The 27,662-nt window shown below is 41.4% G+C and overlaps 5 protein-coding genes across 6 annotated transcripts in view; 2 read left to right on the forward strand and 3 right to left on the reverse strand.

Annotated features, from left to right (window-relative positions):
• Positions 1-2,153, forward strand: part of LOC135495357 (aquaporin-4-like) — a 38,290-nt gene extending 36,137 nt beyond the window's left edge. Inside the window, exons 3-4 of the mRNA XM_064783868.1 lie at positions 314-394; positions 1,274-2,153. Coding sequence (XP_064639938.1) covers positions 314-394; positions 1,274-1,483 — 291 coding nt within the window. The 3' untranslated portion in view covers positions 1,484-2,153. The remainder of the gene's footprint in view (positions 1-313; positions 395-1,273) is intronic.
• A 1,483-nt stretch (positions 2,154-3,636) lies between these two features.
• On the reverse strand, positions 3,637-4,728 carry LOC135495277 (fucolectin-1-like). The gene is made up of 3 exons (XM_064783740.1): positions 4,404-4,728; positions 3,866-4,096; positions 3,637-3,665 (listed from the first exon to the last, which is right to left on the reverse strand). Exons 1-3 carry the CDS (start codon positions 4,726-4,728, stop codon positions 3,637-3,639), a joined length of 585 nt encoding a protein of 194 aa, XP_064639810.1.
• Positions 4,729-4,972: 244 nt separating this feature from the next.
• Positions 4,973-7,583, reverse strand: LOC135495278 (plasminogen-like). The gene is made up of 6 exons (XM_064783741.1): positions 7,523-7,583; positions 7,030-7,227; positions 6,595-6,789; positions 6,232-6,264; positions 5,638-5,904; positions 4,973-5,346 (listed from the first exon to the last, which is right to left on the reverse strand). Exons 1-6 carry the CDS (start codon positions 7,581-7,583, stop codon positions 4,973-4,975), a joined length of 1,128 nt encoding a protein of 375 aa, XP_064639811.1.
• A 1,892-nt stretch (positions 7,584-9,475) lies between these two features.
• Positions 9,476-11,159, reverse strand: LOC135495570 (uncharacterized protein KIAA1143 homolog). Its single transcript, XM_064784365.1, has 3 exons — positions 10,960-11,159; positions 10,495-10,684; positions 9,476-10,333 (listed from the first exon to the last, which is right to left on the reverse strand). The coding sequence occupies exons 1-3, from the start codon at positions 11,065-11,067 to the stop codon at positions 10,140-10,142; spliced, it is 492 nt and encodes a 163-aa protein (XP_064640435.1). The 5' UTR covers positions 11,068-11,159; the 3' UTR covers positions 9,476-10,139.
• Positions 11,160-11,165: 6 nt separating this feature from the next.
• On the forward strand, positions 11,166-25,821 carry LOC135495566 (endonuclease/exonuclease/phosphatase family domain-containing protein 1-like). Of its 2 annotated transcripts, none has more exons than XM_064784357.1 (8): positions 11,166-11,271; positions 14,296-15,377; positions 15,652-15,703; positions 16,926-17,033; positions 17,853-17,984; positions 18,541-18,730; positions 21,640-21,777; positions 22,836-25,821. In XM_064784357.1, exons 2-8 carry the CDS (start codon positions 14,383-14,385, stop codon positions 23,024-23,026), a joined length of 1,806 nt encoding a protein of 601 aa, XP_064640427.1. In that variant the 5' UTR covers positions 11,166-11,271; positions 14,296-14,382; the 3' UTR covers positions 23,027-25,821. The 2 variants fall into 2 exon arrangements, with proteins under 2 accessions (XP_064640427.1, XP_064640429.1); XM_064784359.1 differs by lacking the exon at positions 11,166-11,271 and adding an exon at positions 13,217-13,386.
• The last annotated feature ends 1,841 nt before the right edge of the window (positions 25,822-27,662 follow it).

Consider the following 27,662-nt stretch of genomic DNA (forward strand, 5'->3'; position numbering starts at 1 on the left):
ATCCTACAGTTCATCAGTTGCGAATTTCCAAGCTCGCTGTTGTCGAAATCAGAAGATTACAAGAATGAATGAGAAAAGGAGGACGTGTTGACCTCTTCTCCGTGGCTGTTCCTGATTTCTTCTTTTCTAGCTATACCCATCTACGAGCACGGATATGTCGCGCGCGTACATTCGTCGCGCGTGCTACGTAGCCCAAGGAATACTTAGCCTAGCACGTTTCTTCCAGAGGTACCAATAATCTCCTACCATTTACATTTCTCGCAGCGTTAGGACTGAGTATATATTCATGTTTCGCCATCCTCTCTCTTTGCAGTTGAATACCACAGGGGCCTGCATGAACCCAGCCCGAGCACTTGGTCCAGCTTTAGTCATGAACATATGGAAACACCAGTGGGTGAGTAGCATAAAATCTGCTGCTGTCTCTTGGGGCTCATGATATGAACCCAGTTCTTAGGCACACAAGAGGCTGTTTGAACCCGGCTACAGCTCTGGGCAAGCCGAAGTCATGAACCAAATGGAAACACCAGTGGGAACCTAAATCACATCTTGTCAGAAAAAAGTCTTGCACACAAATAATGCATCAACAGCTGTGCGTCTATATGCGTCCAGCTTTACACGGTGCGTGTAAACCAAACCGAAAACTGACTCTGTGTTGATGATGATATTTAGAACATTCTGTTTTATCATACAACCGCGCACCATGTGGCGTTACTTAAACAATATCATTTTCCACTCAAATCACTGCTTCCCAGGCATAATTTCATTTTATGAAGAAACCACCAAGGATGTGTTTTATCGGTTTTTTATTAAAACAAAATTGGATGAAATCGGCTTAATTTTCATATCGTACTCAAGCACATGTTATCGCTATGAGGCGGAATGAAATCTCATTACAGACGCCTTCGGGATTGGAATATTGTTTTAGATCTCAGGACTGTGGACTGTTATTTACAAGAATATTGGATTTTCCCATAAATAGGATTAGACGTCTAGGTTAATATTTCCTTTTGCTTGAGGCTAGACCTGGCAAGTTTTAGAGAAGCTGCCTTTTTTACAGTTTCTGTACCAGAAGGCCTGAAAGTTGGCACTCGACGGCATCAATCAAGTCGAAGATGCTTCGGAAAGGTTCCCATCCAAACCTACATGTAGATATTTCTACTGTTCTAACTAACATATACGAGATATAGATCGGTATATTACGGAATAAACCAAGAGGTTCTTTACCTGAGCGAAAGGTGGACGAAAACTCAACTTCTTTTTTCCGCTTTTTCAGCTATACTGGATAGGTCCGTTACTCGGCGGTATCATCGGTGGATTCACATACGAATATACCCACGACTCTTCCGAACAGTTACAATACTTTAAAAGATCGTTTCGGCGGAAAAAGACCGCCATGCAGCGAAGTCGGAGTATCCACAGTTCAAATTCGACCGTCTCAACGGAAATGACCTTTACACCTACGTCAGAGGATCTCGTGATATGAAGGAGAGGATGCAATTCGTATTTTCTTGTACAGAGTTTGGCTTTTTCAGTCTCATGTGGTTGGTGCTGATACCCAGTTGTATTGGGTTAAGTCACGCAGAGTTGAGTTACGAGAAAAGACCCGTAGTGGGTCATTACCAGTCTCACATAAGCATGATGATGACGATGATGACGATGATGACGATGATGATGATGATGAGGAGGAGGAGGGGTTGGGGGTAGTGACTGTTATGAATATGCAACAGATCACATTGCCCCATGAGCAGTACAGTTGTTCTGCGATGAAGGAGCCGATCGAGGTGATGTTTCAAACCATACTTAAGACAGGTGCAAGTTTAAAATTAGTTTGGTCCAAAGACTGGTTGCTCTTCCGTTTCACGATAATTCATTGTAATCAAATAGTACAGTGAACGTTGGGTTGTGACGTTACTAATTTGGAAAACTGATCAAATACAAAACGGTTTTTAACAGGAATGAGAGGTGTCGAGGCAACAGTAATTGCTTTTCACGGTACCAAGGTGTTGCACGTGACCTCGAGAATGAAACGTGACTGCGGCTAGATATTTGTAATGAAACAACCTAACGTTCCGGGATTGTGCATGTCTGCGCATCTTAAGGGAAGATTACAGTCTCTGGAGAGAGAGATACAATGCCTTTATCTCTTGCCGGTACCCCAATGAGTACTACAGTACATATCTCGATGACTGTACCTTTGGTTGCAGTGACCTAAGATCATAGCAGGTCATTAGCCCTGATCAATGAAAGAGACGTGATATCAGGACTTGTTAGGGTCGGGGGCTTTTCGTTACTGGTACGACGCGAGAGCAGAAGGGTTTAATTGGGAGCCTGAAACACTCACATACATTGAGGAAGTGTATCTTTCAGATGTATAGAGACTTTGGATGTCTTAGCCTGGCTTTTTCATGCTACGCCCGTTTGCCCTAAGTCTCTGGTATATCTTCCCTTTCTATTCCAGCGGGATAACATCGTTAAAAACATGATGCGCTTCCCAAAGCCACCGTACATCTAATTTTTAGAGATCGCGTCAAAAAAGCCCTGTTACCAAGGGAGAAGTTGGAACCAATCTCTGAGGGTCAGTTCTCATAGATACCTGAATTTCAAAATACATCTCCATGTGCGTCATTTTATTGAGATCTAAAGTAATGTATATTTATTGTAAAAATAAATACGTGTCTGAAACTTGCAAAAAAGTATAAGCTCTGCCGGTTTTTTTCAGTCAAGATCAGTTTGATATCTAATAGCGTGTTTGAACCACAAAGCAGTTTTGTACCAATCCCCATCCTCGTACCTTTCTGCTACGATGTGAATAAAAAGATCGACCTCTCATTGGGTGTTGATTCGGACGAGAAATGATCATACAATGCACACCAACGTTGTACATGTAGTTAAATGAAAGCTACGAAACATCCACACATACATCTCTCACTGCTGCTTGGCCACACCGACCACATCAGCCACGTATGCCATTGGCTTGATTTCCATCCATCGTTGATTAGCCAACGAACTCCGTAAATGCTTCTTTTGGAACGGCAAGTCAAAGACAAAGAGATTATGGATCAAAGAACGTGGCCCAAGGACGGCCAATCTCTGGCAATGACATTTCTCCTTTCGCCTTGTCAGTTCACTGTATTCAGCTTTTGCCCGAGGAACCGTCGATCAAAACCAACAAGCCACGGTCTCGGTTCCTGTAAAGGCTATATTCTCTGGGCCAATCATTTGCCAACACGCGAAAGTTCCAGCAGTTTATACGGTGTAAGAGGGTGACCCCAGCTATTAAATTGCAGCTTTAGCCCTCTAACTAGCCGTTGGAGGCCTGAAATACACCTGGCTACAATCTGAAGCATCCCTTCGCGTCATTGGATGGCCCGTTAAAACAGCAGTGTCGACGAAACGAACGCTACCCCATCTTTGTATTCTGATGGAAGCTCGACTACTGTAGTACTTACAAACGATGCTTGCATGCATGAAAGCCAAGGACCAAGGGTGTTTGAGGTCAAAAGAGGTAAACATATTGATAAAATATAAGCAGTATAAGTCAGTCTTGAGCGCACATGGGAACTGCCCCCATGGCCCTGCGACTGCCCTCTTTTCATCCCGTAGGACAAGGCGAGGAGTTAGTTCCTTGGCGCGACTCTAGCAGAGACTTTCGAAATACTCTGATTCTACAGTGAGAGGTTCGAATTAAACACTGATTTGCACTAACCTCTGATACTGATGCGAATGAAAAGATGTTGTTGTGTGGTCGATGGATGGTGCTTTGCATTTGCTGACAATCAGACTTAATACAATGCCAGACTACATCTTCACCATGAACATGATGGCAACAATTCCTTGCAGCGGAATGCCACCTTTGCTCACTTACCTGCCGTTCCAAAGACTTCAACCTCGCACAACGTCAGGTATTCCGTCCGGGCCTGCACTACCGCTACATACCTGCCCTTCACCAACTTCTCACATGTGTAGGTCCCCACTTTGCCCTGCCTGACCGCACCCTTCTGATGGGCGCAGATCTGGTTCTTCAAATAGCGCAATGTCAGATTTGGTACGGGTCGAGTGTCTACCACGACGATGTCGAAGTTTGCCAGCCTCTGACCTGAAGGAACAACGAATGTTGTAAGTTCGTGACTAGCTTAATGTTGTCATCAACTTGGTGTTATTTCCTTCAATATGAAATGTCCACCTGACTGAAGCTAGTTTAAAGTCACTACGTCAAGTGAGTGATGATCTTGCTTTGAACAATAGGGCCCTGGGTGATATCGAAGTTTTAGGAATAGGTGTCCGTACAACCAAATAAATTCTCATTCATCTAGGTCTGCCCTAATTTACTCGTAAAAACGACATCGAAGTGACAGGAGTGATGAACCTTGGAGGAGAATGATCTAACAGAGTTAGCATCTCACCACAGCAATCACCCCTGTTGAAGAGCGTGACCTTGTTGATGGTATATCGCTTTTTCAAATCTACCGCCCACCAATTCATATTGTCTTTGTCCTTCAATTTCATATTAGTTCGGGTGCAGCTTCCGGCGGCAAAATCCGTAGCCTTGTTACCATCCACTGCCTTGCGGGACTCACCGCCTGGGTACGTGTCCATTTGGAAAGTTGGCTTGCCGAAAGCGAGATTAGGCCCTGAAATCATAGTTTTGTGAAGGTCAAATCCCATACCTTTCAAGTCTACGCTGAGCAGCTTAGTAACCTCGCCCTGACATACTTCTTTTCCATACATGTTCCCTTTTGAAAAAAATTGTTTGGTCTAAACTAAAATGGTTTGTGTACAGTACTAATGTGCAGTTATCATTTAACCATCATCGATACAATTCTTATCTCTGGCATCTTCCTTTTTCAATAGATACCTGCTCCGATAACTGAAAGGACCCTTCGTCTAATACATGTAACAACTTGAACAAGGGCGAACACATATCTGACTCCGGCTCTGCAGTAAGTAGTGAAGACTTGAGCGGTGTCCCGAACTACGGACACTGGTCATTCTTTGCGATGTTCCTGTCGTATGTCTTCCCGATCTCAAATTCATAAAATTCCCAATAATTAAAGTCTATAAAATATTCAATTTCACCTTGCGGGCAAATGGGTATATCACAGTATTCCTTGACCGTGGAGGCAGTAGCCGTGATACACCACGGTCCATGGGGATCATTCGTAGGGTTCCTGCAGTAGTTCTTGGCTAAGCCGAGATTCACATCTGGGAAGAGCTCGGCTTTCTTCGCATACGGATGGGCATGAGGGAACTGGCTCGCCCAGTGTTGGCAAGGTTTACCACTCTTTGTAACGCTAACTGTTCCTACGTAGACCTTGCCCCTCGTGTCTACTTTGCAATCCTTCTTCTCTGAAAGTAAGTCAAAGAACTATTTCCCCGTTTCTCTAGAAAAGTCGTTTACACAAGTGACGAAACATTAATTTGGACGAGGATCCCTCGCATCCTTTTATCATGCTTAATGATGAAATTATAAACTTTCGAAATCACCGAGATCTGTTAAAGACACCCAGCGCGAGTATTTTTTGTGGCCAAAGAAGCAATCCAGATCTTCTACATGAAAAGGATCTCGCCAGATTTATAGTGAGGTGTACATTGCGTGTGGTTTATCGGGACAATGTATTACAGAACCGGAATTCTTACGAGGTGTACACAGTGTGACTTTACAATAGTCCCACGTCTTCTTCTTGTCAGTCGTATAACACCAAACACCCGTCTTCTTCCCGCCAGGATTCCGACAGAAATTCGCTGCTTTCTTGTAATCGCCGTCGGGGAAGTATTTCTTCTTGTTGTAGGAGTGTTTATGCGGGGCCTGGGCGTCCCAGCGCTGGCAGGTAAGACCACTCCGTGTCTTACTCACGCCGCCCGTGTAGTAGACGCCGTATTCTGTCGGTAGGCACATTGAGGGGTCTGCAAGGAACATCAAACGGAATGGAACAAAGGATACTAGGTTAGGACATGAACGTTTTCTCTTGACAATCGGTATCAACAGTGGTCAATCCCCAACACATATTGCAGCTTCTAGGTTTATACTTGATATAACATGTATTGGGCCTATACCGTGTCCTTAACGAAATGAGCAACAGGAAGGGAACGTGTGTGGAAAACGAGGTTAATTGCTGTTTCGAAGAGTTCACTCAGCTTCAAACCAGTTGTGTTTGACTGATGTATTGCACTCTGTATAGTATACTAGAACACTGAAAATAGTTTTTAAAAATACCAACATTGTGCACTCACTTTGGTCTGACTTTCCTGATACTTTCGGCGGAGCTGTGGAAGAAATGACACGGCCTTCAGCGATGTATATTCACCAAAACTTAATATTATCAACAGAGAGGGTGCAATTCCATGATTTACTTGGTTGTATCCATTTAATGTCTGCACAGTCAAAGAACTCGGTTATTAGGAACCCCGATCTCACCCCGTATGCCAAAAATTGTCAGAATGTACAGGCGAATGTACGGCCTCACGCAAATAATAAAAGTATGAGATTAATGGCTATTTAAGAAAGAGTGGTGTTGAACTTACAGGCTGGGCACACTGGAATATCACAATATTCCCAAGTCGGAGAAGCTACGGCCGTGAAGCACCAAGGCCCACCTGGCTTTCCTGTAGGATTGCGGCAATAATTCTTCGCCAGCCGAAGTTTCTTCTCTGGGAACAGGGCATACTTGATGTAGCGGTATCTGTGAGGGTACTGGGCGGACCAGTATTGGCAGGGTCGCCCAGATTTCGTCACCCTGACAGTTCCTTTGTAGGTCTTCCCCACTGTGTCTGGTTTGCAGTCTTTTTTCACTGAAATCAAGAAGTTGATAATTCACCCTATAAAGAGAAGACTCTGGTTGCAAAGCGGACGACACAACGTAATGCACTCTTAAACAGGCTTGGATATATTTGTATTCAATAGTTGAAAAGGAAACCGCTCAGAGAAGCTTCTGCAGTATATTACAGTCGGGTTACCTTTTGGACATGCTGGGACATTACAATAATCCCATGCCTTGGTCTTCATCATCGTATAGCACCAGACCCCTTTACTTTTACCACGGGGGTTTCGGCAGAAGTTGTTCGCCCCCTTGATGCCGCCGTCGTAAGGAAAGAAGGCATCCTTTCCGTAGGAGTGTTTGTGAGGGGCATGGGCGTCCCATCTCTGGCAGGGGAGGCCTCCTCTAGTTTTGCTGACTGTGCCGGTGTAGTAGACGCCCCATACAGTTGGTAGACAGGTAGTACTAGAATCTGAAGAAAGAAGAGTGTGTTACTGAAATAGCCATTAGAGGGCTAACGCTGAGAGCAGAATAAATCTTGAGTAAGACATATTGAGGAGATCAAGATCGGTGACCGCAGCGACCAACGACCAATATCAAACTCCGCGATTACCGGTTTTAGCCACCGACGCGAGATCTTTTTTTTGTACATGAAGATAGGAGTGATTCCAATCGCACGTCGCAGCGATTGAAAGAGTCGTGTTCCACTGCGATTCAAGTCGGTGCCACATTACGGCTCAGTATGGTACTTTTTAAGTTATACTTACAAGAAGTTGGGAGATAAGCGAAGATCAACAATACTATGAGCTGTTGTAGGAGGTTCTTCATATTCCTCCAATAGACAGGTATTTTGGAGAGCGTCCTGTGGACAACAAAAAGCAATAATTGAGTTGATTTCATGCGGAGTGACGTACTAGGCCCTCGGTATGGTGCATCTAACATTTAGCCTTAAGCTACTTGGTAACGTCTGGTGACCTCATCAACGCTGATAAAATCAGCTTTGATGATGAGGTCACCGGACGTTATCAGAACGACATCCGTCAGTCATTGCACGCATTTCTGCAGTTGACAGAACTTTCGTCTGTCTTAATCTCAGATAATTTTGGCCAATAATGGGCAATAGCTAACATATTTTCTGGTCAAAGACACGAGCGAAGATAAAGATTCATGATGTAGCCCATGGTTAGACAAAATTGACTCTAAAATGGTTTGGGAGTGCTTGTGCTTTAATCCTGATCTGCAAGTAGACCTACATACACTTATTGAGAATTCGACTGCCATCACTGTCTTTTCTCCCAATGAAAAGCTACAGCGTCGAAACATTGTATGACTTACCTTGCTATACGTCTTACATCTTAAATTCCCTTTAAATTTCAATCTAAAGAAATCTCTAAACATCTTGACGAAAATGTACTTCCATTTTTGTTGAGTGATCCTTCTATTCAGTGAACACGATGTTGGTCAACGATGCTTATACTAAGTTGATACAAACGGTGCCAGTGCTCACGAAACACAATTCCAATCGATCAGAAAACTCTTGGAGGCTTTAATCAATATATCATCGATTTATTTGAATTCGAATGCTACAGCGTTGACACTTCACCAAATAATATTTCAGATAATTGGCAGCGTGTTGAGTGTTTTTGAAGCCAGGCCTAAATGCATAAGTACAACTTTCAGTCCGCAGTATATATATAACAGTATAAACATGCATATCGAAGCAACTCACTTTTGTACGATGAATGCATTTATCACTGAACCAAACCCTACAAACTGTGTACATTCGACAACCTGGAATTGGAGAGAGAGGCCTCCGCCCATGCGACATGGCGCCCATGACCGTGGAACACATCCCAGCATTTGGCCTGAAGGAACTCAACTACGTAAAAAGATTTAATGGATAGAAAGAACAGCTCCATGAACAACTAAGTTATCAATAGATCGGAAGTGACAGCGAACGCAAAGAAGATGAAGACACGGGAAGCCTGAATGCTGTTCGTCAGTGGGACACTGTCCCAACAAGTTAAAAATTGGGAGTTCTGCATTAGAGTGTCACTGTCAAAATTAAAAATCTGGAAGGAGACTTCCACTATCATAAAATTGTCCTACAAGTTAGTTGGTCTCTCTCCAAACATAGAAATGAGGAGGTTCCGACATTGTGACATTGTCTCACTGGTGGGACACTGTCCAACTTAGAAATGGGGAGATTCCAACATTGTGACATTGTCTCACTGGTGGGACATTGTCCACCTTAGAAATGGGGAGATTCCAACATTGTGACATTGTCTCACTGGTGGGTCATTGTCCACCTTAGAAATGGGGAGATTCCAACATTGTGACATTGTCTCACTGGTGGGACACTGTCCAACTTAGAAATGGGGAGATTCCAACATTGTGACATTGTCTCACTGGTGGGACACTGTCCAACTTAGAAATGGGGAGATTCCAACATTGTGACATTGTCTCACTGGTGGGACATTGTCCACCTTAGAAATGGGGTGATTCCAACATTGTGACATTGTCTCACTGGTGGGACATTGTCCACCTTAGAAATGGGGAGATTCCAACATTGTGACATTGTCTCACTGGTGGGACACTGTCCAACTTAGAAATGGGGAGATTCCAACATTGTGACATTGTCTCACTGGTGGGTCACTGTCCGACCTACATCAGGGATGGGGGATATGGATGAAGACTACTGAATGCTTCTAAACTTCGTATGCACTACTGGGCTTTTCTGTCCCAAATGTTTTTATTGGAGAACAATTTCTTTCAATTAAAAATGTCCTTTTAATATTCATAAGCAATGACAATAAATAACATGTGTTTTTAGACTACAAATTTGCTGCCATTTTACCATAAGGAAAACATCATGCCTATTTCCCAAGACCTGAAACCGGAGGTTTCCCCGGTCTTTTTACTTCTTGAATATGTCTGAACATGCTGGATATATTACTACAATAGTTAATTTCAATGTATGACCTCTTCTTCTCCACCGTTTGAGATGTGCACCAGATGGTCAGTCCATTTTGGCAGTGTCCTTTCTTTTCTTCATTTGGAAGGTGCGAAGATGAGCACATGAGTTGGAGTCTGGTCTCCATATGGCAAGAGCAAAATCTCACAGTCCAACTGCAGCCTAAACCCGCATTATGCAGTTATGTATCGGGTTGTGTTTTGGCAACCAAGGACAAACGTTCCTTTTGACTAACTCTGCCCAAGACAATCTACCCTGAGGTGGATAGTCTGGGACTCCACTACACATGTTTGCCACATTGACCAGTATTTGTCCCCGTGAGAACCAGACCAATGGCCTGCAGTTTGTAAAGGAAACGCTCTGACCATCATTTCTCTTCAGTACTGCTGGTGTCGCCACCTAACCAACATTCACTCATCACTATCCTCCTCCTCTTCATCATCACCAAACGACAAGAGACTTGAATTCTTCGTCGCCTTCGACGTATTCTGCTCCTTGGTTTTTTCCTCCTTCTTTTTTTTAAATGAAGAGGTCACCAAATCTGACGACTCATCACTTGATCTCTTTGTTGGCTTTTTAAATGTTATCTTTCCATCCTTGGGAGCTGCAATTGATAACATTATTTTTAGGAAACGTTAAGCAATCCACACAAATAATATTACTACGTATTGTATTAAGACAATGTCAACATTTTCAAATTCAACAACAAATTTCAAAAGGCGAATGCCCTTAACTAAATAAATGCTGAAGATCAACTATACCAACCATCATTAGGCTCCTCAAGGCCGACATCAATCTCAAAACTGTTGCCTTCTTTCTCTTCCTCCTTCTCCATCTTCTCAACCTCCTCTGCCGTCATATCACCCTTCTTCAAAACAACAATCTGTGGCTTTTCATCCTCTGCATCCGGTCTGTCCTCATCGCTGTCATCATCACCGGGTGGTTGGATTTCACGCTTAAAAGATGAGAAATATTATTTGTTATTTTATATTCGACCATAAGCACCACTATGACGTATGTTGTCAACATGCAAACTAAAGTCATACTGTTGATGAATTTCTTGGTGCAAACTCCTTATAAATGAAAGGTTTTGTATGTAGTCCCGACATTTGAAAAATTTTGTCTCTAGTGCAAGATGGTCACTACTGTACAATACATGATGTACAGTGTACATTTTGTACAGCAATCACTGCAATGCAAACCATCCAAGATGACCATAACAAATATTACCTTTGTATCAACATTTGGGCCTTCTACGTAGCCAACCTTTTCTTTGAACTGCTTCAGAAAGGATGGTTCGTCCTGCTTAATATACGAGACAGCGTTTCTTTTCGACATTTTAGCTGAATTTAGTGATTTTTCATCTCGAAAATTTCGAAACCGTGTGCCCTAATTCTTTTGATCCAGTGTCGCCACCGAACGGTGAAATTTGTCACCATTGACCTATTTCCGATCTGGACGAGTTGTGATAATTTGTCCCGATATTTTCGTTCATAAACCTAATAAGCAAGCTTCAATTTGAAAAATATAGTTATCCTACAGGTAGGACTCGATTTATTGTATACGTTAAGTTGTTTCAATGTAGCGTCATTAGCTCAGAATGGAGTGGGCAGGGGAGATTAAGGGGCCTTCATTCTTCGGTTTTACAGTACAGTACACTTTGATGACGATTGTCTGTACATAATGTACAGTGTACATTGGTGTATGCATTTTGTACAGCTTATAATGTTTATAAAATTAATACATAGTCACAAGTCAGTCTGAGCATTTCTGGCATCTGCCCCGACCTTTTAACCTTTCAGTTTTGTTTTTCTGTCATGTTTAGGGATCAGAACACCCAGTTTTTGTTGAATGACTTACGTTTTAGATAAAAGGACGGAAAAGGATTGATTGTCCTGCTTGAGAGAAGTAGTTTAGACCATAGGCCCCTGAATGCTAATTAGCGGGACTCCCTATATATTATTTCCTAGCTAATCCCATTGTTTAGCCCGATAATCCCGCTAATTAGCATTCAGGGGCCTATGTTTAGACACACGGGCCGGGCAACACGGAGTCAGATGACGGAGGATTGGAGTAGCAAAGTTATTTCTGATAACTGAGCCAACAATAATCACCTTGTTTAGCAGTTTTTTTGACAGCATCCTGGTCACCGTCAGCTGTCGAGAATTGTGAATGTAAACTAAGAAATGGAAAATCCCTCAAAAATACCCAGAAAAACCCACCTTATGATTAACTTCATTGTGTAACATACAGGTTGTGGCATTTCACATATTTTTCAAATATTCATGTCGGGAGTGACAAACTCAGCATTCTGCAGTACAGAAATTCAATATCAATTGTATAGGAAAAAGAAAAACTTTGATTCCTACATTGTCCTACATAACATGTATGGCTGGGATGATGTTTGTGACATTTCTACCATAAGTTGGCCCAGTTTTATTGACCAGACCCACAACACAAGACTAAATTAATTGCAGTATGTTGTTATTGCCTATTTCCCATCATTCTCATCATGTATCAGCTGAGATGATCTTGATCCAGTGCCAACTTTCAGAACAACTGCACCAAAAGATACCTCTACCAGTACCTGTAAAGTGCCCAATCATTTTTAAAATGCAAAGAGGCGTAATTAGATAATAACGACCACTCTTGGTAGTAATTATCCTTCAGGCAAAAAGCATTACCTGGAAATCTTCTTTTGCAATGCTAAGTGGCACTGCATGCTATGCCAGTTCTGGAGGAGTCATAATTCAGAATAATTTCCGAATTCAGACACTCTGCGAGACAAGTTTGACATGTAAGTCATTTATGTTGAACTTTGAATAGGCCTCAAGTATCATTTGTTTGCAACAAATCACCAGCTGTTCATAGGCCTGGGGATTTTGTATTAATTGTGTCTGGTTTATGAAGTCCTGGTCCTACCAATGCCTGATCAAAATTGATTGCTCCTGATGTCTTTGTCATGTCTCTGAGGTCATCGCTGTCCATCATCAATGACAAGGGGGACGTTGACATTGAGTCACTAGATGTTATGAGAGCGTGAAATCAAATTGAGGACATTTGATGAAAACCTACGCAATATTCTGAAAAATCTTGTTCATACATTAACAAGGACAATCCAATATAACATGAGCTGTACTACATGTAGTATCTCAATCTCATATCGTCTGAGGTGAGACTGGAACACACATTGTTTTCCTTGAGACCAATAGTTGACCTAGATCGAAGTTCATTGTTGGATCAATTTTCAAAGCACACATTGATCTGCTGATAAGTCACTGTCTAACGAGACGCTTCCGCTGGCCCACTCAAATTGTGATCAAGGATCAATTGATCAATTGAGTCATGCATGTGGGAGTGAGTGTATTAAGTTTTGGGCTTTCATTCATGTGTCATGTGTATGCGACATCAATCAAACTGAGGCCCTTTTTTTCAGTCCTGGGTCTATTGGGCCCATTTGGATGTTGTTCACTGGTCCGTTCACATTGAATTCAACAAGTTTGTACTGTGTTGTGCTCACTCATCTTCTTTTCCATAAGTCTTCATATTCGACATCAAGGATTGGAGATTTCGTGGAAAATTTGCATTAAGACCAGCCCTATTACGATATGGTCTGAATTTCATTCCTCTGGATACTTTGAATTGATAGTTTGACAGGTACCAGTACAACAAGGTTTATCATCACTGTCATCATCATTGTCAAAAGGGATTCTCGGTCAGTAGATGTAGTTGGAAACATGTAGTTCAGGGAAAAGCAGAAAAGGGTCATCATTATTGCCGTCGATACAGACGGTTGTTTTGCATTCCTCTGGGAGTTGGGTTTAAAATAGGATACTTAGCCATGTCAGTCATCATGTCATCTCATGTTGGGCTTTTTAGACAGATATGATGTCATGCACTGCCACTGGCTAGAGGTTAAATACTTCTACATGTTGTTAGAGTCAGTTTCTCTGTTATGTCTGCAGTTCACAGGCCCTCTTAGGTCAAACTGTACAGCTGTAGGCCTACATGTAGCCCATGTAGCCCATGTAGCCTCAAGTATGTCAAAATATCTCATACAATGATGAAGATCTTTTGTGCAGTCTGCCGAGTGTTATTTCTTGTTGACCGGCTTTTATCTGAGATGGCAAGACGACAACCATTCAATTCTTGTTTTGTTGGACAGTTCAGTAATATAATAGTTTTGGATGTTCATCACCCAAATTGTCACTGGGAATTTTGAACAATAACACCGTGGTGTGAATATGCAGAGGTGGTGTATATATTCTATGACATCAAAGCTATTCAGATTTTCCTCTCAAAAGACCAATTGTGACCCGCCATGGCAAAATGAGTCGCATGTCGCTCCGAGCTTGAAAGTTTGAGACAGACTGGTTGTTCATTTCACTATTGTCTGCCTTTTGTGAAATCTGAGTATATCAATTCCTTCTGTTATGTCATGGTGTCATTTCAGACTCATCTTCTGTGCGACATGCGACTCATTTTGCCGTGGTGCGTCACAATTTTTAGAGCTACATGTTTGAACTCCAATTTGTTCTAATCAACGCAAAATGTTTGTCTTTTCAGAGTAGGAGGAAAGATGTGTACCTATGTGAAATGAAGTCCTTTGGTTCCAAACTGTTTCGTCTGGTGTGAACAATCTAAGCCATCAGAATGGGAGGGGTGAATAGCATGTGTATCCCACGCAATAACCCGAGTTACTGCCATGAAAATCACATGACCCCACGCAAGATTAAGGGACACAAACGGAACCTTAGTGCGACATTTAATATGGTCACAGATGCGGACTCGGTTGATACTGTCGTTGATTTGCTGAATATCAACCTTGCCTCTGAAGAAGAGTTGATGACCTTGCCGGGAATAAATCGCAATGTTGCAAAGGAAATTGTGGCGTACCGCAAACAAATTGACGGGTTTAAAAAAGTGGAGGATTTGGCGTTGGTGTCTGGTGTCGGTGCCGCAAAATTAGGAGTCATACGACAAGAGATTTGCGTGAAACGGAACCAAGGTTCGCTGAGCACAACACCTTCGAGTAGCCATCTTGATCTTCCAGCCAATCAAAGTGAAAGGTTGTTTGTGAATAACCGTCTAAAACCAAGTAATACTTCAGTGCGTCCGAAACCTTCGATAAACGATTCAAACATCTTCCAGTTGATGAAGGTAAAAGGATTGAACCAGGTGTTGGCGGAGAATATTGTGTCATATCGTGACAAAAAAGGCCGGTTTCGCGGCATGGATGATTTAGTAAAGGTCAAGGGCATTCATCCCGCTTTACTTGCTGCATTTAGACATCGTGTCCTGTTGAACGCTGAAAAGCCCCCTCCGCGCGGGAACGGATTCCTGCTACAACAAAGCGCTGGGCCGGGTGTCGAATCCGACCGCAGCAGCGATAGCAAATCATTGAAAAGTACAGAGACTACGTCCTTATTGGGTGGGATGAACCTTTCTGCCTCGCAAGTAGATATTCTCTCTCAGTTTGAACCGTTGAAAACAAAACATGTTCGTCCTGTCTGCAAGTCATTTAACTTTCGGAGGGATGATATCAGTGCATTTCGTGTTGGGTCTTGGAACGTTGAGAGATTCAATTTGGCCAAGGCATGCAATCCTGGCTGTTTGGAAGTAGTGTGTATGACGGTGCTTGAAAATGGGTGAGTACATATATTTTGATTCCAGGTTCAGAAATTTTAGCCAGGGGGTGTTAAAAGCTGTCTGTTCTTGCACCACATTGATGGATTGGACTGCAACTTAGTTGAGCTTGCTGGCTGAACATAAAATAGACTTGCTTGCGGTGTCTCGGCAGTTTCTGCTGGCCTGAAATTCTAATGGCAGTTCCACATTGGGAGCACAGAGGAGAATTTCAAATTTCTTAGTGTATTTGTAAATGGTGTAATGAAACAATAATTTATTATAATTGTATTTCAGGTTGAGTTTAGTTGCATTTCAAGAATTAGCGGACAAAGAAGCTTTAGAAAAGGTTAGTATCTTTAATTAGAAAGAACTCTCCTTTTCTGACTGACAACCACATCCTCACTTTTTCAACCTTGATCGAAGAGGGCTGCATGTAATGCCTGACAATGAATCACCTCTAAAGATATATGGAAACTTGTTGAGTCTGTGCATGTTAGTTATTTGGACATCAGTTTTAAACAGGGTTTTCTGAATTCTCATTATCACAGGAACGTTATCAGCCAACACTTGTTGTTGTCAATGATTTCAATGAATGGACAGAGATAATGGCCTGATCAGCAGGATTACTAGTAATTACTAAATTACTGGCTGACGAGTCATGATTTGATTTTACATGTAGTTGGCCGCCAGAGTTGACGTAGGACATTGGTACTTACATTGTCGTATAAAGTTCTTTGAACAGTATCTGTCATATGATCATCCTGTGATGGATGACGACCGTTGACGCAATGGAGAGATATCTCACTTAGACAGGTTTGAAAAATGTCGGTGATGTCGCCTCCTGTGTCTGTGTGGTTTAACCCAACGATTTTCAATCAGGCTGCCAAAATCTTTTGTATATGATGACAATTGAGTTGACCTGAGGGAGCATCTCGACTCTCAATTCTTTGGCAGTCACAGGTGGCTGTCTAGGCAGGTTCATCCTGTTGCGACAACGTTATGCCTTGGTTTCCAGTTCAGCCTTTTGAAATGACATGAATGTTAGAGCCCGACCCTAGAATATCAAACCTGATTTTTCTCTATATAACTGATCAGTAGTAATGGAAACTGATCAGTCGTAAAGCTCATGTACTACTTGGCAAACATAGTGAGAAAGTACCGTAGTATCAATATTGATAGCAGTGATGTCATGGAACCCCTTTCCCATGACAACTGTGCATAGTTCGTCCATTGATTTTTGCTCCAACTATTGGCTAATGGAATGGATCATTGCGATGTGTCATCTGGTGACATAATGTCCTCCTGATTCGCTGCAGTCATAGTATTTGACAATATGCCGTATTCATTGTATTCACAAATATGCCGTGTTGATAGTGTTAGCACTTAAGGGGAGCTTTTTAGATGAGTGATGAAAATGATGAAGGGAATCCTATCAATGAATAAAATAATGCAGTCTATCTGGCATCCAGGCAGCATTCATGCCCAAAACATAATGTTGTTTTTTTGCGACTGGCACATTCCGACCCAATTGTCCTGATTTTAAATCGTGATATTGTTTTTGTAAACAGGTTTGTGCCGAATTGAATCATCCCAGTCTTCCAAAGATGAAGAGGTGGTCGGGACATCGAGGTTCATGGAAGTGTGCGGTGTCTGACGCTACAGGAAGGATGTACCAGGTATGAATGAGTGCTACTCTCTCAGTCTCTGGGTACTGGCAATAGGAGAACATCATGCCTATTCCTTTTGGGCTAAAGCCCTTTGGCATGTCTGGACCCTTGTACGTTGGAAACTATTGATGAAAGGCATGATGAATCCCCAAACGTCAGTGTGTGAACTGAAAGAATTATTTTGTCTATAATATTCTGGAACCGTGAAACATCTGCACAAAAATCGACAAAACTGTAAAAAGTTGACTTTTTAAAAAGTATTAGACAACAAAATTGGTGACCCAGCAAGAGACATAATAAAATGAATATAGGTTACTGCGTTCAAATCAAAAACCAGTGAAAACACTGCTTGGATGCAGAGTCATGCGAGTGTTAGAGAGTGAAGTACAGGAAAGTCTATACAACTCTTCTTGGAAGCTGCATCTTGGCTTGGCTCATTCTGACTTTCATTGCTATCCGTCAGTTCCTACATACATACCTTTCCCGACTCGCGTCTGTTGAGGTCCGATTACTAATAAACTACATCAGGTTACACAGTTATAGTAGTAGACTGTACTTGTCTAGTGCAGATGTTTCCATCTTGGTTAGTTGTTGAGTGTGGAAGGTAGATTTGACTTGAGGCCAAACATCAGGTAGGAAGAAGGAAAAAACGGACAGGTTGTTGGCAGGGTCTGAAAAAGTTTCACAATGTACTGCAAACGCCTTCTTAACGAAAGTCAATGTTGTTCCATAAATACATGGATCCTCTCAACCATGGGCTTGCAAACTCAGTGTATTGTATACTTATCATGGCTTGCTAATGGCGTAATGCTTCTTTTGGCGTTACAGGGCAATGAATACAATGGCTTCCTCTACGACACCAGCAATGGCTTGGAGCTCTTCAGTGCTGAACTCATCCAAAAAGCTTCCAGTAAGAGTGAGAGGTACTTCGTGCGGCGGCCGTACATGGGGTTCTTTAAGGTAATAAAAAAACCCAATGAATATCGAAGTTGCTGTTTAGGATAGACATTGTGGGAGAGTGAATAATCACACAAACTTACCCAAAATATTTCCTGGACACAGGAAAATTGATGGTGCTATCACTTAATTGGTCTGTAATGGGTATTGGCAAAAAAATGGTTCTGATTTTCAATAGGCTATCCTCCAAAATTGATGTCATGTCTCTGTCAACATATTGCAATACCCAAATAGCAGTCAGCGCTACGTCAGGGCAGCAGCTGTAGTCTTGCTGGTACCCTAAATTGAGATGACAACATCTAGCATATGTTATACACCTTTCCAGAAATGGGGTGCTGAGTGTCCGAGATGGTGATGTCATGAGGGGAAACTAGGCCTTATGGTGGAGGGACAAAGGAGATAGTCATGGTTGACCAACACACTTGAATGCCTTTAATGACGGACAAGGGGAAAAAGTTAGTTCCAATGCAAGCCACCAATTTCGGGAAGCATGTATAGCTGACCCACTATTACCGGCATCTTCCTTTTCAAAAGACAATTTTCCGAATCTTCATTTCAGATTGATAATTTCGATTTTGTGCTAGCCAGCGTTCACCTCAAGGCTTCTGGTCAGAGGAGCGAGCACATGGATGACCTGCAGAAGGAGATCCTGGCGATACCCTCGTTAGTTGAGGCAGTACAGGATCACATCATCAGCGAGAAGGATATCATATTGGTGGGGGATTTCAATTTGGAGTCTCAATCGGAAGGTAAGCCGAGCAGTTGACATGTTTTCAGCCCTTGTGTATCATACCATAGTAAGGCTTATGCAATGATCATCAAGGCGTGTCTAATACACCCCCTCCTCAAGGGTACCAAGCACGTGACGACACGTCATCTAAATTGTGTAAAGCTGCCAAAACCCACTTATTCGTGGGACGTTCTGTGGACTTCAGTACAACCTGCAGATGACTGGGCAGTGCATTAGGGCTATTTCTACCAATTTATTATGATTATTTCATGACCTTTGGTTTATTTGGTGAGTCGTAAATGATAGTAGGCCTACATGTAATTGTACGAACATGAAGGCCAGGTTGTGTAGATATATCACATAGAAGTACCGGTATCCACATAAATATCTTGATTATTCAGTTGACATTTCCTGCTGTATGCAAGCTTGTCAGCTGATGCCAGACATCACAAGTATTTACACAGGCACAAAATGAGTAGGCTGTATTGCATGATTAAACCATAGGCCTACAATAATGTTAGTCTGCATATGTACATAAATGCATTGGAATGTATTCAGTTTAAAGCAGCTAGGCTTATCTGAGATCATAAATATTTTTATCAGTTAGGGAATCCCGGGGATAAAAATGTAATTTCGAAATTTCATTTTCATTTCAAAACAATACCTGATCATATGAGCCATGTTGTGCAATACGTCTCTCCTCGGACTGTTATCCTTATTAAGGTGAACAATAGAGAATATTGAGCTGAAGTACTTAGCAGGGAAGGCCTCTGGACCGTTGTACATTATGATATCTTGATGTATTTACGATTCTTTTGGGCAGTCTAAAATGAGAGAATTAGCATTTTGTCATTGGTTTAGATAGAACTTATTGCAGCTGTTGCTCGATAAATGGCAACATAATATATTTACAAGACATGTTGTTGAAAAACATTCCAAGAGTGCTCCATTTTTAGCTCACCTCTTAGCAGAGGTGAGCTTATCCCATACCGTGGCGTCCGTCGTCGTCGTCGTCGTCGTCGTCGTCGTCGTCGTCGTCGTCGTCGTCGTCCGTCGTCCGTTAGCAGGGCACGTTTCGTAACTGTTAGAGCTATTGAGTTGAAACTTGGTACACATGTACCCTTATGTAATGACACCTTGGAGACCAAGTTTCGGTCCGATTCGTTTCATGGTTTGGCCACCAGGGGGCCAAACGTTAAAAGTGAAAATATGCAATATCTCCCTTAATAGTAGTGGGGAAATTTTGAAAAAAATATGGTAGGTACTTCTAGCAAAGGTGCATCATATATCCTCCGGGTTTTTGATTTGACCTCATTTTCAAGGTCACAGAGGTCAAATGGTGTAAATTGGCCGTTAGGATGTAACGATGGCACGTTTCTAAACTGCAATGACTATTGATACCAAATTTGGTACACATTTACCCCTTAGTCAGGTGATCTCAGGGACCGAAGTTTGGTCCAATATGATTCACCACTTGACCACCAGGGGGCAAAATCCAAAAACCTTAAAAATGTGATTATTCCTTAACTTCTTGCCCGATTGCCACCAATTTGATATCATGGGTAAATCTAACCACCATACAGTATATGTCACACAGGTTTTTAATTTGACCTTCTTGTCAAGGTCACAGAAGTCAAATGGCGTAAATTCGCCGTCAGGCCGTAACTATGGTACGTTTCTTAACTGCAATGACTATTGATCACAAATTAAGTACACATGTACCCCTTGGTCAGGTGATCTCAGGTACCGAAGTTTGGTGCGATCTGATTTGCCGTTTGGCCTCCAGGGAGGGGGCCAAATCCTAAATTCTTCAAAATGCCATTATTCCTAGTAATGACTTGCCCGATTGGCACCAATTTTATATCATAGGTACATCTAATTCTAACAACCATTCAATGTGTCACTCGGGTCTTCTTTGATTTGACCTACTTTTCAAGGTCACAGAGGTCGAATAAACTGTAAATTGGCCATTTTGGGGAAACTGTAATTGCCTGGACCTACATCAAACCTAACACTACATGACACAATACCATGCTCTTTATCCATCTTTCCTCCACATGAGGTGAGCACAATGGCCCTGGCCATTTCATTTAAAATAAAATCGTACAAAAATATCTTGTAAAAAAATGTCCTTTCGTTGTTAAGCATTCCACTTGATGAACAGTGTATAAAGTAGTCTAGTCTGTTTGTAAGGGGTGAATTAGACACGGGTATTGCTTGTAAGAATGGAACTCAAGTTTTGCCTGAAGTACAATAGAAATGTATGCACTTGATATTCCTGTCATAAACTTCATTGCTGTTGTTGACAATAGTGCTTGACATCTCCTGTGATGCATGGGAATTGGAATTCTGTTGGTAACTTTGAGTGTGATTCCCGATGTGGTCATCAGAGCATATATGTAGGGCATTATGAACATGATGAAGAGGGTTGCATTATGTTGACATATTTTTGGATTTAGTGCTTTTGTACTCGAGCTTTTCTTTGATGACCATAAAGTAGAGCATCATACGAAATAGGATCTGTTTAAAATGTATGACAGGTATTTGAAATACTTGAACATAAAGACGACTCTGTATCCTGGTATTATTTTGAAAACTGTATTCAGGAGTGTATTTAGAGGGAGAGGCTTTGAGGAGGGGACTTATAGATACTCACTCAGCTAAGTGATATTTGTTTGTGCTGCGTTTAAAATGCACAGTCTGGTTTTAAAAGTTTTGAAGGTTGACAGGTAAACTTTCTGTAAACTTTCTTGTGTCGGCTTTGTTTATAATGCAGATATATTATGGGACTTAGGGGTCCTTCACATTCTTAAATTCCTTAATTTGGGTCAAGTTCTTTGATGCTGTGATTGTGTGGTTCAACTAATACACTTCGATGGCTGCCCTCAGACACTGCAAAAGTAGTCTTTTTTTGTTGTATTTTTGCAGATTTCAATGATCTCCGAGATGCTGGTTATGTCAATGTGCTAGACGATGAGAATACGAATATCAGCGAGGTGAACCTCAAGGGCAATAGGCAATATGACCATATCTGGGTCAACAAGCAGACTAGGAGGGTGTACACCAGTAAGTAGAGCATAAAGCGCTGTGTAAACACGAAATTTTTATCACTGCGACCTGTGACAAAGATCAAAGTAGGTATGTGTGTCTGATGGATAACATTTGTCAGTCATGTCAATGGTGTTTGGTCTGCTGCCACTTAATTGCCGACATGTAAAAACTCTCATTTTGCAGAACTTTTGCATAATTTTTTTTGGTAGTTTTACTGCTCACCCTGGGAATAATTGTCGGCTGAGATGATTTGAATATAAAGCGATGTGGAAACAGGTGCCCTGTGTATAAATAACGAATCCTGGTATTAATGCGGGCCTACACGGGCCTATTTCATGTTGTACAATTAAAAAACTTCATATCGCAAATGCAATGTATTTTATGTCATGAACTCCAAACAGGAGAACTTTATACTGAAATTTTCAATGATGTTGTCCCATGAAAGTGTTATAGTCAAGTGTTATTGAAATGAATGTCAAGCGTTTTATCTTTTAGTATACTCAGACTTAAGTTTCATTTTCCTCCCCCAACGCTAAGATTTTCAAATATATTGTTGGACAGATAATCCAAAAACGTCTGTGTGTATGATTTGTATCAGCATGAATTCTTTATTCAAGTGTCGTCTTTATTCATTCTTGGTATCCGTTATAACGAGTATAGATCAGAGAATGCCTTTTAGACTGTTTTTCAGGCCTTCTTAAAATTCTTCTCCTTGAACTGTTTGAGGGGTGTTCAGCTCATTTCTGTGAGACATATTAAAATCTATTGACTTTAAAACTTGACCCCATTCCTTTATACCCCAAAGAATTGTTTTAACAATTTAAAAATAAACTGACAATGAATGATCTATTTGCTCAAAGTACAGTTCTATCATTCAAGGTCTCTTTTTGCCCAACACACCTCACTCCACCTCAGTGTAATGTGTACTGGTTAGAAGTGTTGAGGTTCTTCTGAGTTCCACTGTATGCCCAGATTCGGATTAGACTTTGGATGAAGTGTGAAGTCTGAAGCTTACCTCTGCTGTTTGTTGTGTTAAAAGTACTAATTCAGTGACTTTTATTTTCTCGTTCCAGAAAACAGCCATGTCGTCCGAGAAGGCCTCTCGCATCCGTTCATCCCCGATGGCCGCTGGGGCTGGGGTGGCCTCGTGAGCGACCATTGTCCAATCTGGGCCGAGTTCTACACCAATAAGGACTATGATCGGAAAAATTACGACATAGACTTGAACAATATCCTGCTAAAACCGAGTGAGAGCAGTTTATGACTAGCAAAGCAGCGAGGAAGAACGCTGGAAACTTCCTCGACAGATTCTTTGCCCAGGTTTACCAGAACTGTAATAGGAACGTAATAGGCTTGTCAAAGTCTAAATAGCGCTCTGCACGCAAGTGAAAAATAGTCCAGAAAATACGTTATGACTGCGAAAATGGCGTGGAGACTACGACAAGGGTCCTGTCTCTGCCGCACCGTGCATAATTTTATCTGAGATCCAAGTAACCAGTGACTGTTACTTCATGAGTGTGGATCGCTATTGTCAGGGTTTAGATATTTTGGCAAGGACATTGTGGACTCAAAGGACATGTTTTTATTAGGATTTCAGAAATTCTTCAGTTAACAGCATTTTGACATCTGATTTTGATCCAATCTTTGATTTGATTTTGATGTCTCTGTCCAACACGTACAGAGGATAATTGCTAATTTTCGCCCAATCAGTTTTGTTGCCATTTTATACAAATAATGCATGTTTTGTTTATTTTGAGAGCAATATGTCTAACATTGTGATAATGTTTACAATTATTTCAAAATGCTCAATTTTCAAAAGGATATGGTCAATTTTCTATTCGTTTGTTTCATAGTTTGACTTTCTGTAAAAGTTGTGTACAGATATGTAATTTAAGACGCGGTAATTCATTGTGGATTTGATAGAAGAAGTGAATCACATTACCAAGAAAACAAAGAGTAATCTTTATTTATTCTTGGCATTATGAATAAGCCTCAGTTTCATGTACATGTGCTCTATTGATTATATGCCTGCATCCTTTTCTTCCGTTGCAACTTTCCAATACATGTACTTGGAAGAGTTTTCAGATCTTTTTTCTTATATCTCTCGGGTATTTCGCTATTTCAATTAGATTATTACACTTTTCAGTCCACAAGTTGTAGCTTAATGATGATCAAGTTGCATCAAAGGTATCGTCTCATTGTTTGGTAACAGGGACGCCCACAAGTTTTTCTTGAGCAGATTCTTTCCTTAAGCTGATGAAGGTTTTTTACTCCAAGAGCAAGAATCTGCCTTAGAAGGATTTGATGGCCGCCTTTTAAACTGATTCAGAAGTATCAGCGAGCAACAGGAGGTATCAAATCACCCCTGTGTGTTAAAGTTTCTTGGTTGGTTGCGTGTGAAAGCTTGACCAAAATCAAAGAAAATTATCTATGCAGCCTGCTCTAGAAGATAGGCGTGTATGTATCTGGCATAATATCCTTAACAATTGTATCATGCTAAGATTTAAGAAGTAGAAATCTTCCAATGAAGGTACTTATTTCTTTCCAGGTGCTTCTCCTGATTAAGTCGTGTAGATTCAGGGGCTTCCAAGCATTTCTACAAACTAAACATTTGCAACTTCTGCTGCAAATTGGAGCTATTTCAATTGGTATTATTAGTGCAATTGTGTAAAGTGTGTTTCTGAAGGTTCTTCTTTGTAAATGCCTCGTGTTTTTTTGCGTACATTTTAAGTAAGTTGCAAGTTTTGTAATTGATGTGTACATAATCTTTAAAGGGAAGCTATGGGCAGAATCCAGGTAGGCCAGATTAGGTTATACCATGTTGCCAATAGGGGTCCCTCCGGTCTCATACTATATCAAAAGTGTTCAGGCCTGTACATGTTATATGAGGAATATCAATATCAAAGAATCAAACAGATTACCAATTCCCCAACTGTGCAAGCTAGACACATGAAGACAACCAGCTTGACCTCCAGTTCCCAAACTGTGCAAGCAAGACGCATGAAGACAACCAGCTTGACCTCCAGTTACCAAACTGTGCAGGCAAGACGCATGAAGACTACCAGCTTGACCTCCAGTTCCCAAACTGTGCAGGCAAGACACATGAAGACCACCAGCTTGACCTCAAGTTCCCCTTTGAAATGGTGTATTTCGTTCAATACTCCAATTCTGTCCAGTTCAAGTGATAATTATCAATCTAATTGATTGACTATGCAAATAATTCTGTCCGATTTCCACCAAGTGTCTTCTAATCTCAGGCTTCTCTCAATATTTTTCGATCAAAAACATATTTTTGATTAGTGTTAGTGTGCTGGGCTTGTTTATCTTATTCTATTAGTTCTTTGTTCCCAATGAGGGCTTCGTCACTAGTTTGGGAGTATCGGCAAAATAACCTACCTTATTTGAAAGGAACCACAATAGATTGGTTCGGTACTGAAATGTAAATTATGGACTGTTAATCTCGGCTTCTGTGAATTCAAGTTAATACTCTGTAAAAAAATGTAAATGCAAAACCTCGCATGTAATCTTGTAAATTTATCTATCTTTCATACTCTGTAAAAAGTTAGAGTGCATAATGTTAATGAACTGGAATATTTTTCATTTGTATGTTACATGTATCAACAGTTGTTGATACCATGTAGTTATGTAAATGTAAGTAGGATTATAACATATTTCATAATGTATTTATGGTGAATTGCCTTGAAACTCACACGATTATAGGAACCTGTTTATAAATTTGAGTCGAGGTCATTAGTTTTAAGATGTTAGAAATATGCATGTCACCCATCTTTCGAAGTAGGTTACTTCAATCAGTTTTATCAAATCGGCAGACTTCATTGGTTCATTTCAATTCAAGTTGATTGCTAAAGGTACAATGACTCTGTATGTCGATGTACAGGGTCAAGTGTCTCCTTGGGTTGGAGTTCAGTATGTATTTTTCACTGTAAATTTTACACATTTGATTTTGGAGCGTTTAGGCAAAAAGCAATATGTACAATTATACCACTGTTTCATGCTGTTATCTAATATCATTGTAAATTAAAATATGGTGCTTTATAATATTCTGTATTGAATGTATTTGTGGCAATATCAAGTTGGTCCTATCCTGATGTGTCACCTCCCCAAAGTTCTCAGGACGGCTTACTACAGTAGTCGGTCGAAAGCTGATAATAGGTTTCTTAGTTACCATCTTCCTGTATAGATGGCAGCACATATCAACCTTCCCTTCAATGTGCACGAACTATTTAGCATGTCGCTTTGAAACTGATGTGGTACACATCTATGCCCCGAAACTATCTTCACTTCGACCAGAAAAGGGCACAACCTACACATCATGTATATGCTCCGAAACTGTCTTCGATGCAACCAGATTTGTACAACCTACAAGGGATGTCTTATGTTCTGAAACAGCTGTCTTCAATGCCAACAAATTCCTCAGCATCTGCTCTGAGCCTGTCTTCAATGTGACGTGATTTTGGCACAACCTACCTGTACCAGGAGTGTCTATGCTTTGAAACTGTCTTCAATATGATCAGATATGGGCACAACCTACAAGGGATGTCTATGCCCCGAAACCCTCTTCAATATGACCAAATTTGGGTACAACCTAAAAGGGTATAGAACACCGAAACTGTCTTCAATGCGACTGAACTAGAAACAACCTAAATGGCGTCTTGCTCCGAAACGTTCTTCAATGCGCCTAGATTTGGATACAAAACCATCCGATTGTCCTCAGAAAGTGTAATACTAAGCCCTTTCATAAACACGTGGGTCCTAATATCTATTTTCTGATAATGACGGGTCTGTCAGCCCGAGATCAGCGTTACTCGAACACAAAACTGGTTGCATATGTCGGGCATGTTGCATGAACGATTCGACATGATAAGCAGAGCGAAAGAAGATATGACTAGGTTTGCTCAAAGACATCTCCTTTCGAAGAGGTCAAGACGTTTCTCCTCTCAGATTATATCGGCATATTGTGGTCCCTGCAAAATCTGCGTTGTCCGTAATGTCGTCTTGGGGATGTCGATGTTATGATTAACGTCCAAGTAATCCCTCAGTCTGGTATTTTGCGGTGTCTCCTCTCGGACGTGACAGACAGGGTGAGACCGTCCTAAGGTTGTGACTGTCTCTTGGTCGTAATGACTATTACAGAACAGCCTTCCTGTTGAGACAATTGAAGGGGGCCATTATAATAACACGTCCAGGTAATCTCTCATTATGTCATTTTGCGGTGTCTCTTCTAGGTTGTGACAGACAGGGTGAGACCGTCCTAAGGTTGTCTCTTGGTAGTGACTATTCCAGACCAGCCTACTTATTTGTTCAAACATTTAGAGTAGGCCCATTATCAATTAGGATCTATACACTCGTCAGTTGCACTGTGCCGATGTGACCACGTGGCCTTCGTGGTCGACAATTGTGTAGTGTGGTCAAATATCGGAATCGTGTGCTCCATATCCCTCATATTAACCCCGCATTCACAATATATGCTCTCAAATCAAATTTCTAAGATGACCATAACCAGGCGAATAATAGACGTGATCCTTGACCTCATAGAAACAATTTTAAATTATATGCTGTTACACATTTGATCTGGTGTCATGCCAAGATGTTAGATGATGCAACTGTGACGGTCTGGTCCCCCGGCCTAGGAACCTTACCTAGTAGGCCTCTATATATATATTGCTTAAGTTACAATCCAAGAGCGGTACAGTTACATCACGGACTTCCCGACATAGAAGCGTACAGGGTGGCCCAGAAAACTTTTCCCTCCCACAATGGATACACAATAGAATTCTATTGTGCAAGGGAAAAATTTCTGGGCAACCCTGTAGAAGTCCGTGGTCGTGTCATGGCCAGAGATCATGATGCTTTTTTTAGGAGACGAAAAACCGTGACGG

This window comes from Lineus longissimus, chromosome 11 (genome assembly GCF_910592395.1).
Source record: "Lineus longissimus chromosome 11, tnLinLong1.2, whole genome shotgun sequence".
Taxonomy (NCBI): Eukaryota; Metazoa; Nemertea; class Pilidiophora; order Heteronemertea; family Lineidae; genus Lineus; species Lineus longissimus.

Bases quoted from the DNA above. Each gene is read 5' to 3' on its own strand.
- LOC135495277 (XM_064783740.1), bottom strand. From the start codon at position 4,728: ATGTATGGAAAAGAAGTATGTCAGGGCGAGGTTACTAAGCTGCTCAGC. The intron at 4,097-4,403 runs GTGAGATGCTAA...TTGTTCCTTCAG, and splicing joins CAACAGGGGTGATTGCTGTG to GTCAGAGGCTGGCAAACTTC. The intron at 3,666-3,865 runs GTAAGTGAGCAA...CTCTCACTGTAG, and splicing joins TGAAGTCTTTGGAACGGCAG to AATCAGAGTATTTCGAAAGT.
- LOC135495278 (XM_064783741.1), bottom strand. From the start codon at position 7,583: ATGAAGAACCTCCTACAACAGCTCATAGTATTGTTGATCTTCGCTTAT. The intron at 7,228-7,522 runs GTAAGTATAACT...TTCTTTCTTCAG, and splicing joins CGCTTATCTCCCAACTTCTT to ATTCTAGTACTACCTGTCTA. The intron at 6,265-6,594 runs GTGGGCCTTGGT...TTTCTTCCACAG, and splicing joins CAATCCTACAGGAAAGCCAG to CTCCGCCGAAAGTATCAGGA.
- LOC135495570 (XM_064784365.1), bottom strand. From the start codon at position 11,067: ATGTCGAAAAGAAACGCTGTCTCGTATATTAAGCAGGACGAACCATCC. The intron at 10,685-10,959 runs GTAATATTTGTT...TCATCTTTTAAG, and splicing joins GCCCAAATGTTGATACAAAG to CGTGAAATCCAACCACCCGG. The intron at 10,334-10,494 runs GTTGGTATAGTT...TATCAATTGCAG, and splicing joins CCTTGAGGAGCCTAATGATG to CTCCCAAGGATGGAAAGATA.
- LOC135495566 (XM_064784357.1), top strand. From the start codon at position 14,383: ATGGGAGGGGTGAATAGCATGTGTATCCCACGCAATAACCCGAGTTAC. The intron at 15,704-16,925 runs GTTAGTATCTTT...TTTTGTAAACAG, and splicing joins ACAAAGAAGCTTTAGAAAAG to GTTTGTGCCGAATTGAATCA. The intron at 21,778-22,835 runs GTAAGTAGAGCA...TTCTCGTTCCAG, and splicing joins GACTAGGAGGGTGTACACCA to AAAACAGCCATGTCGTCCGA.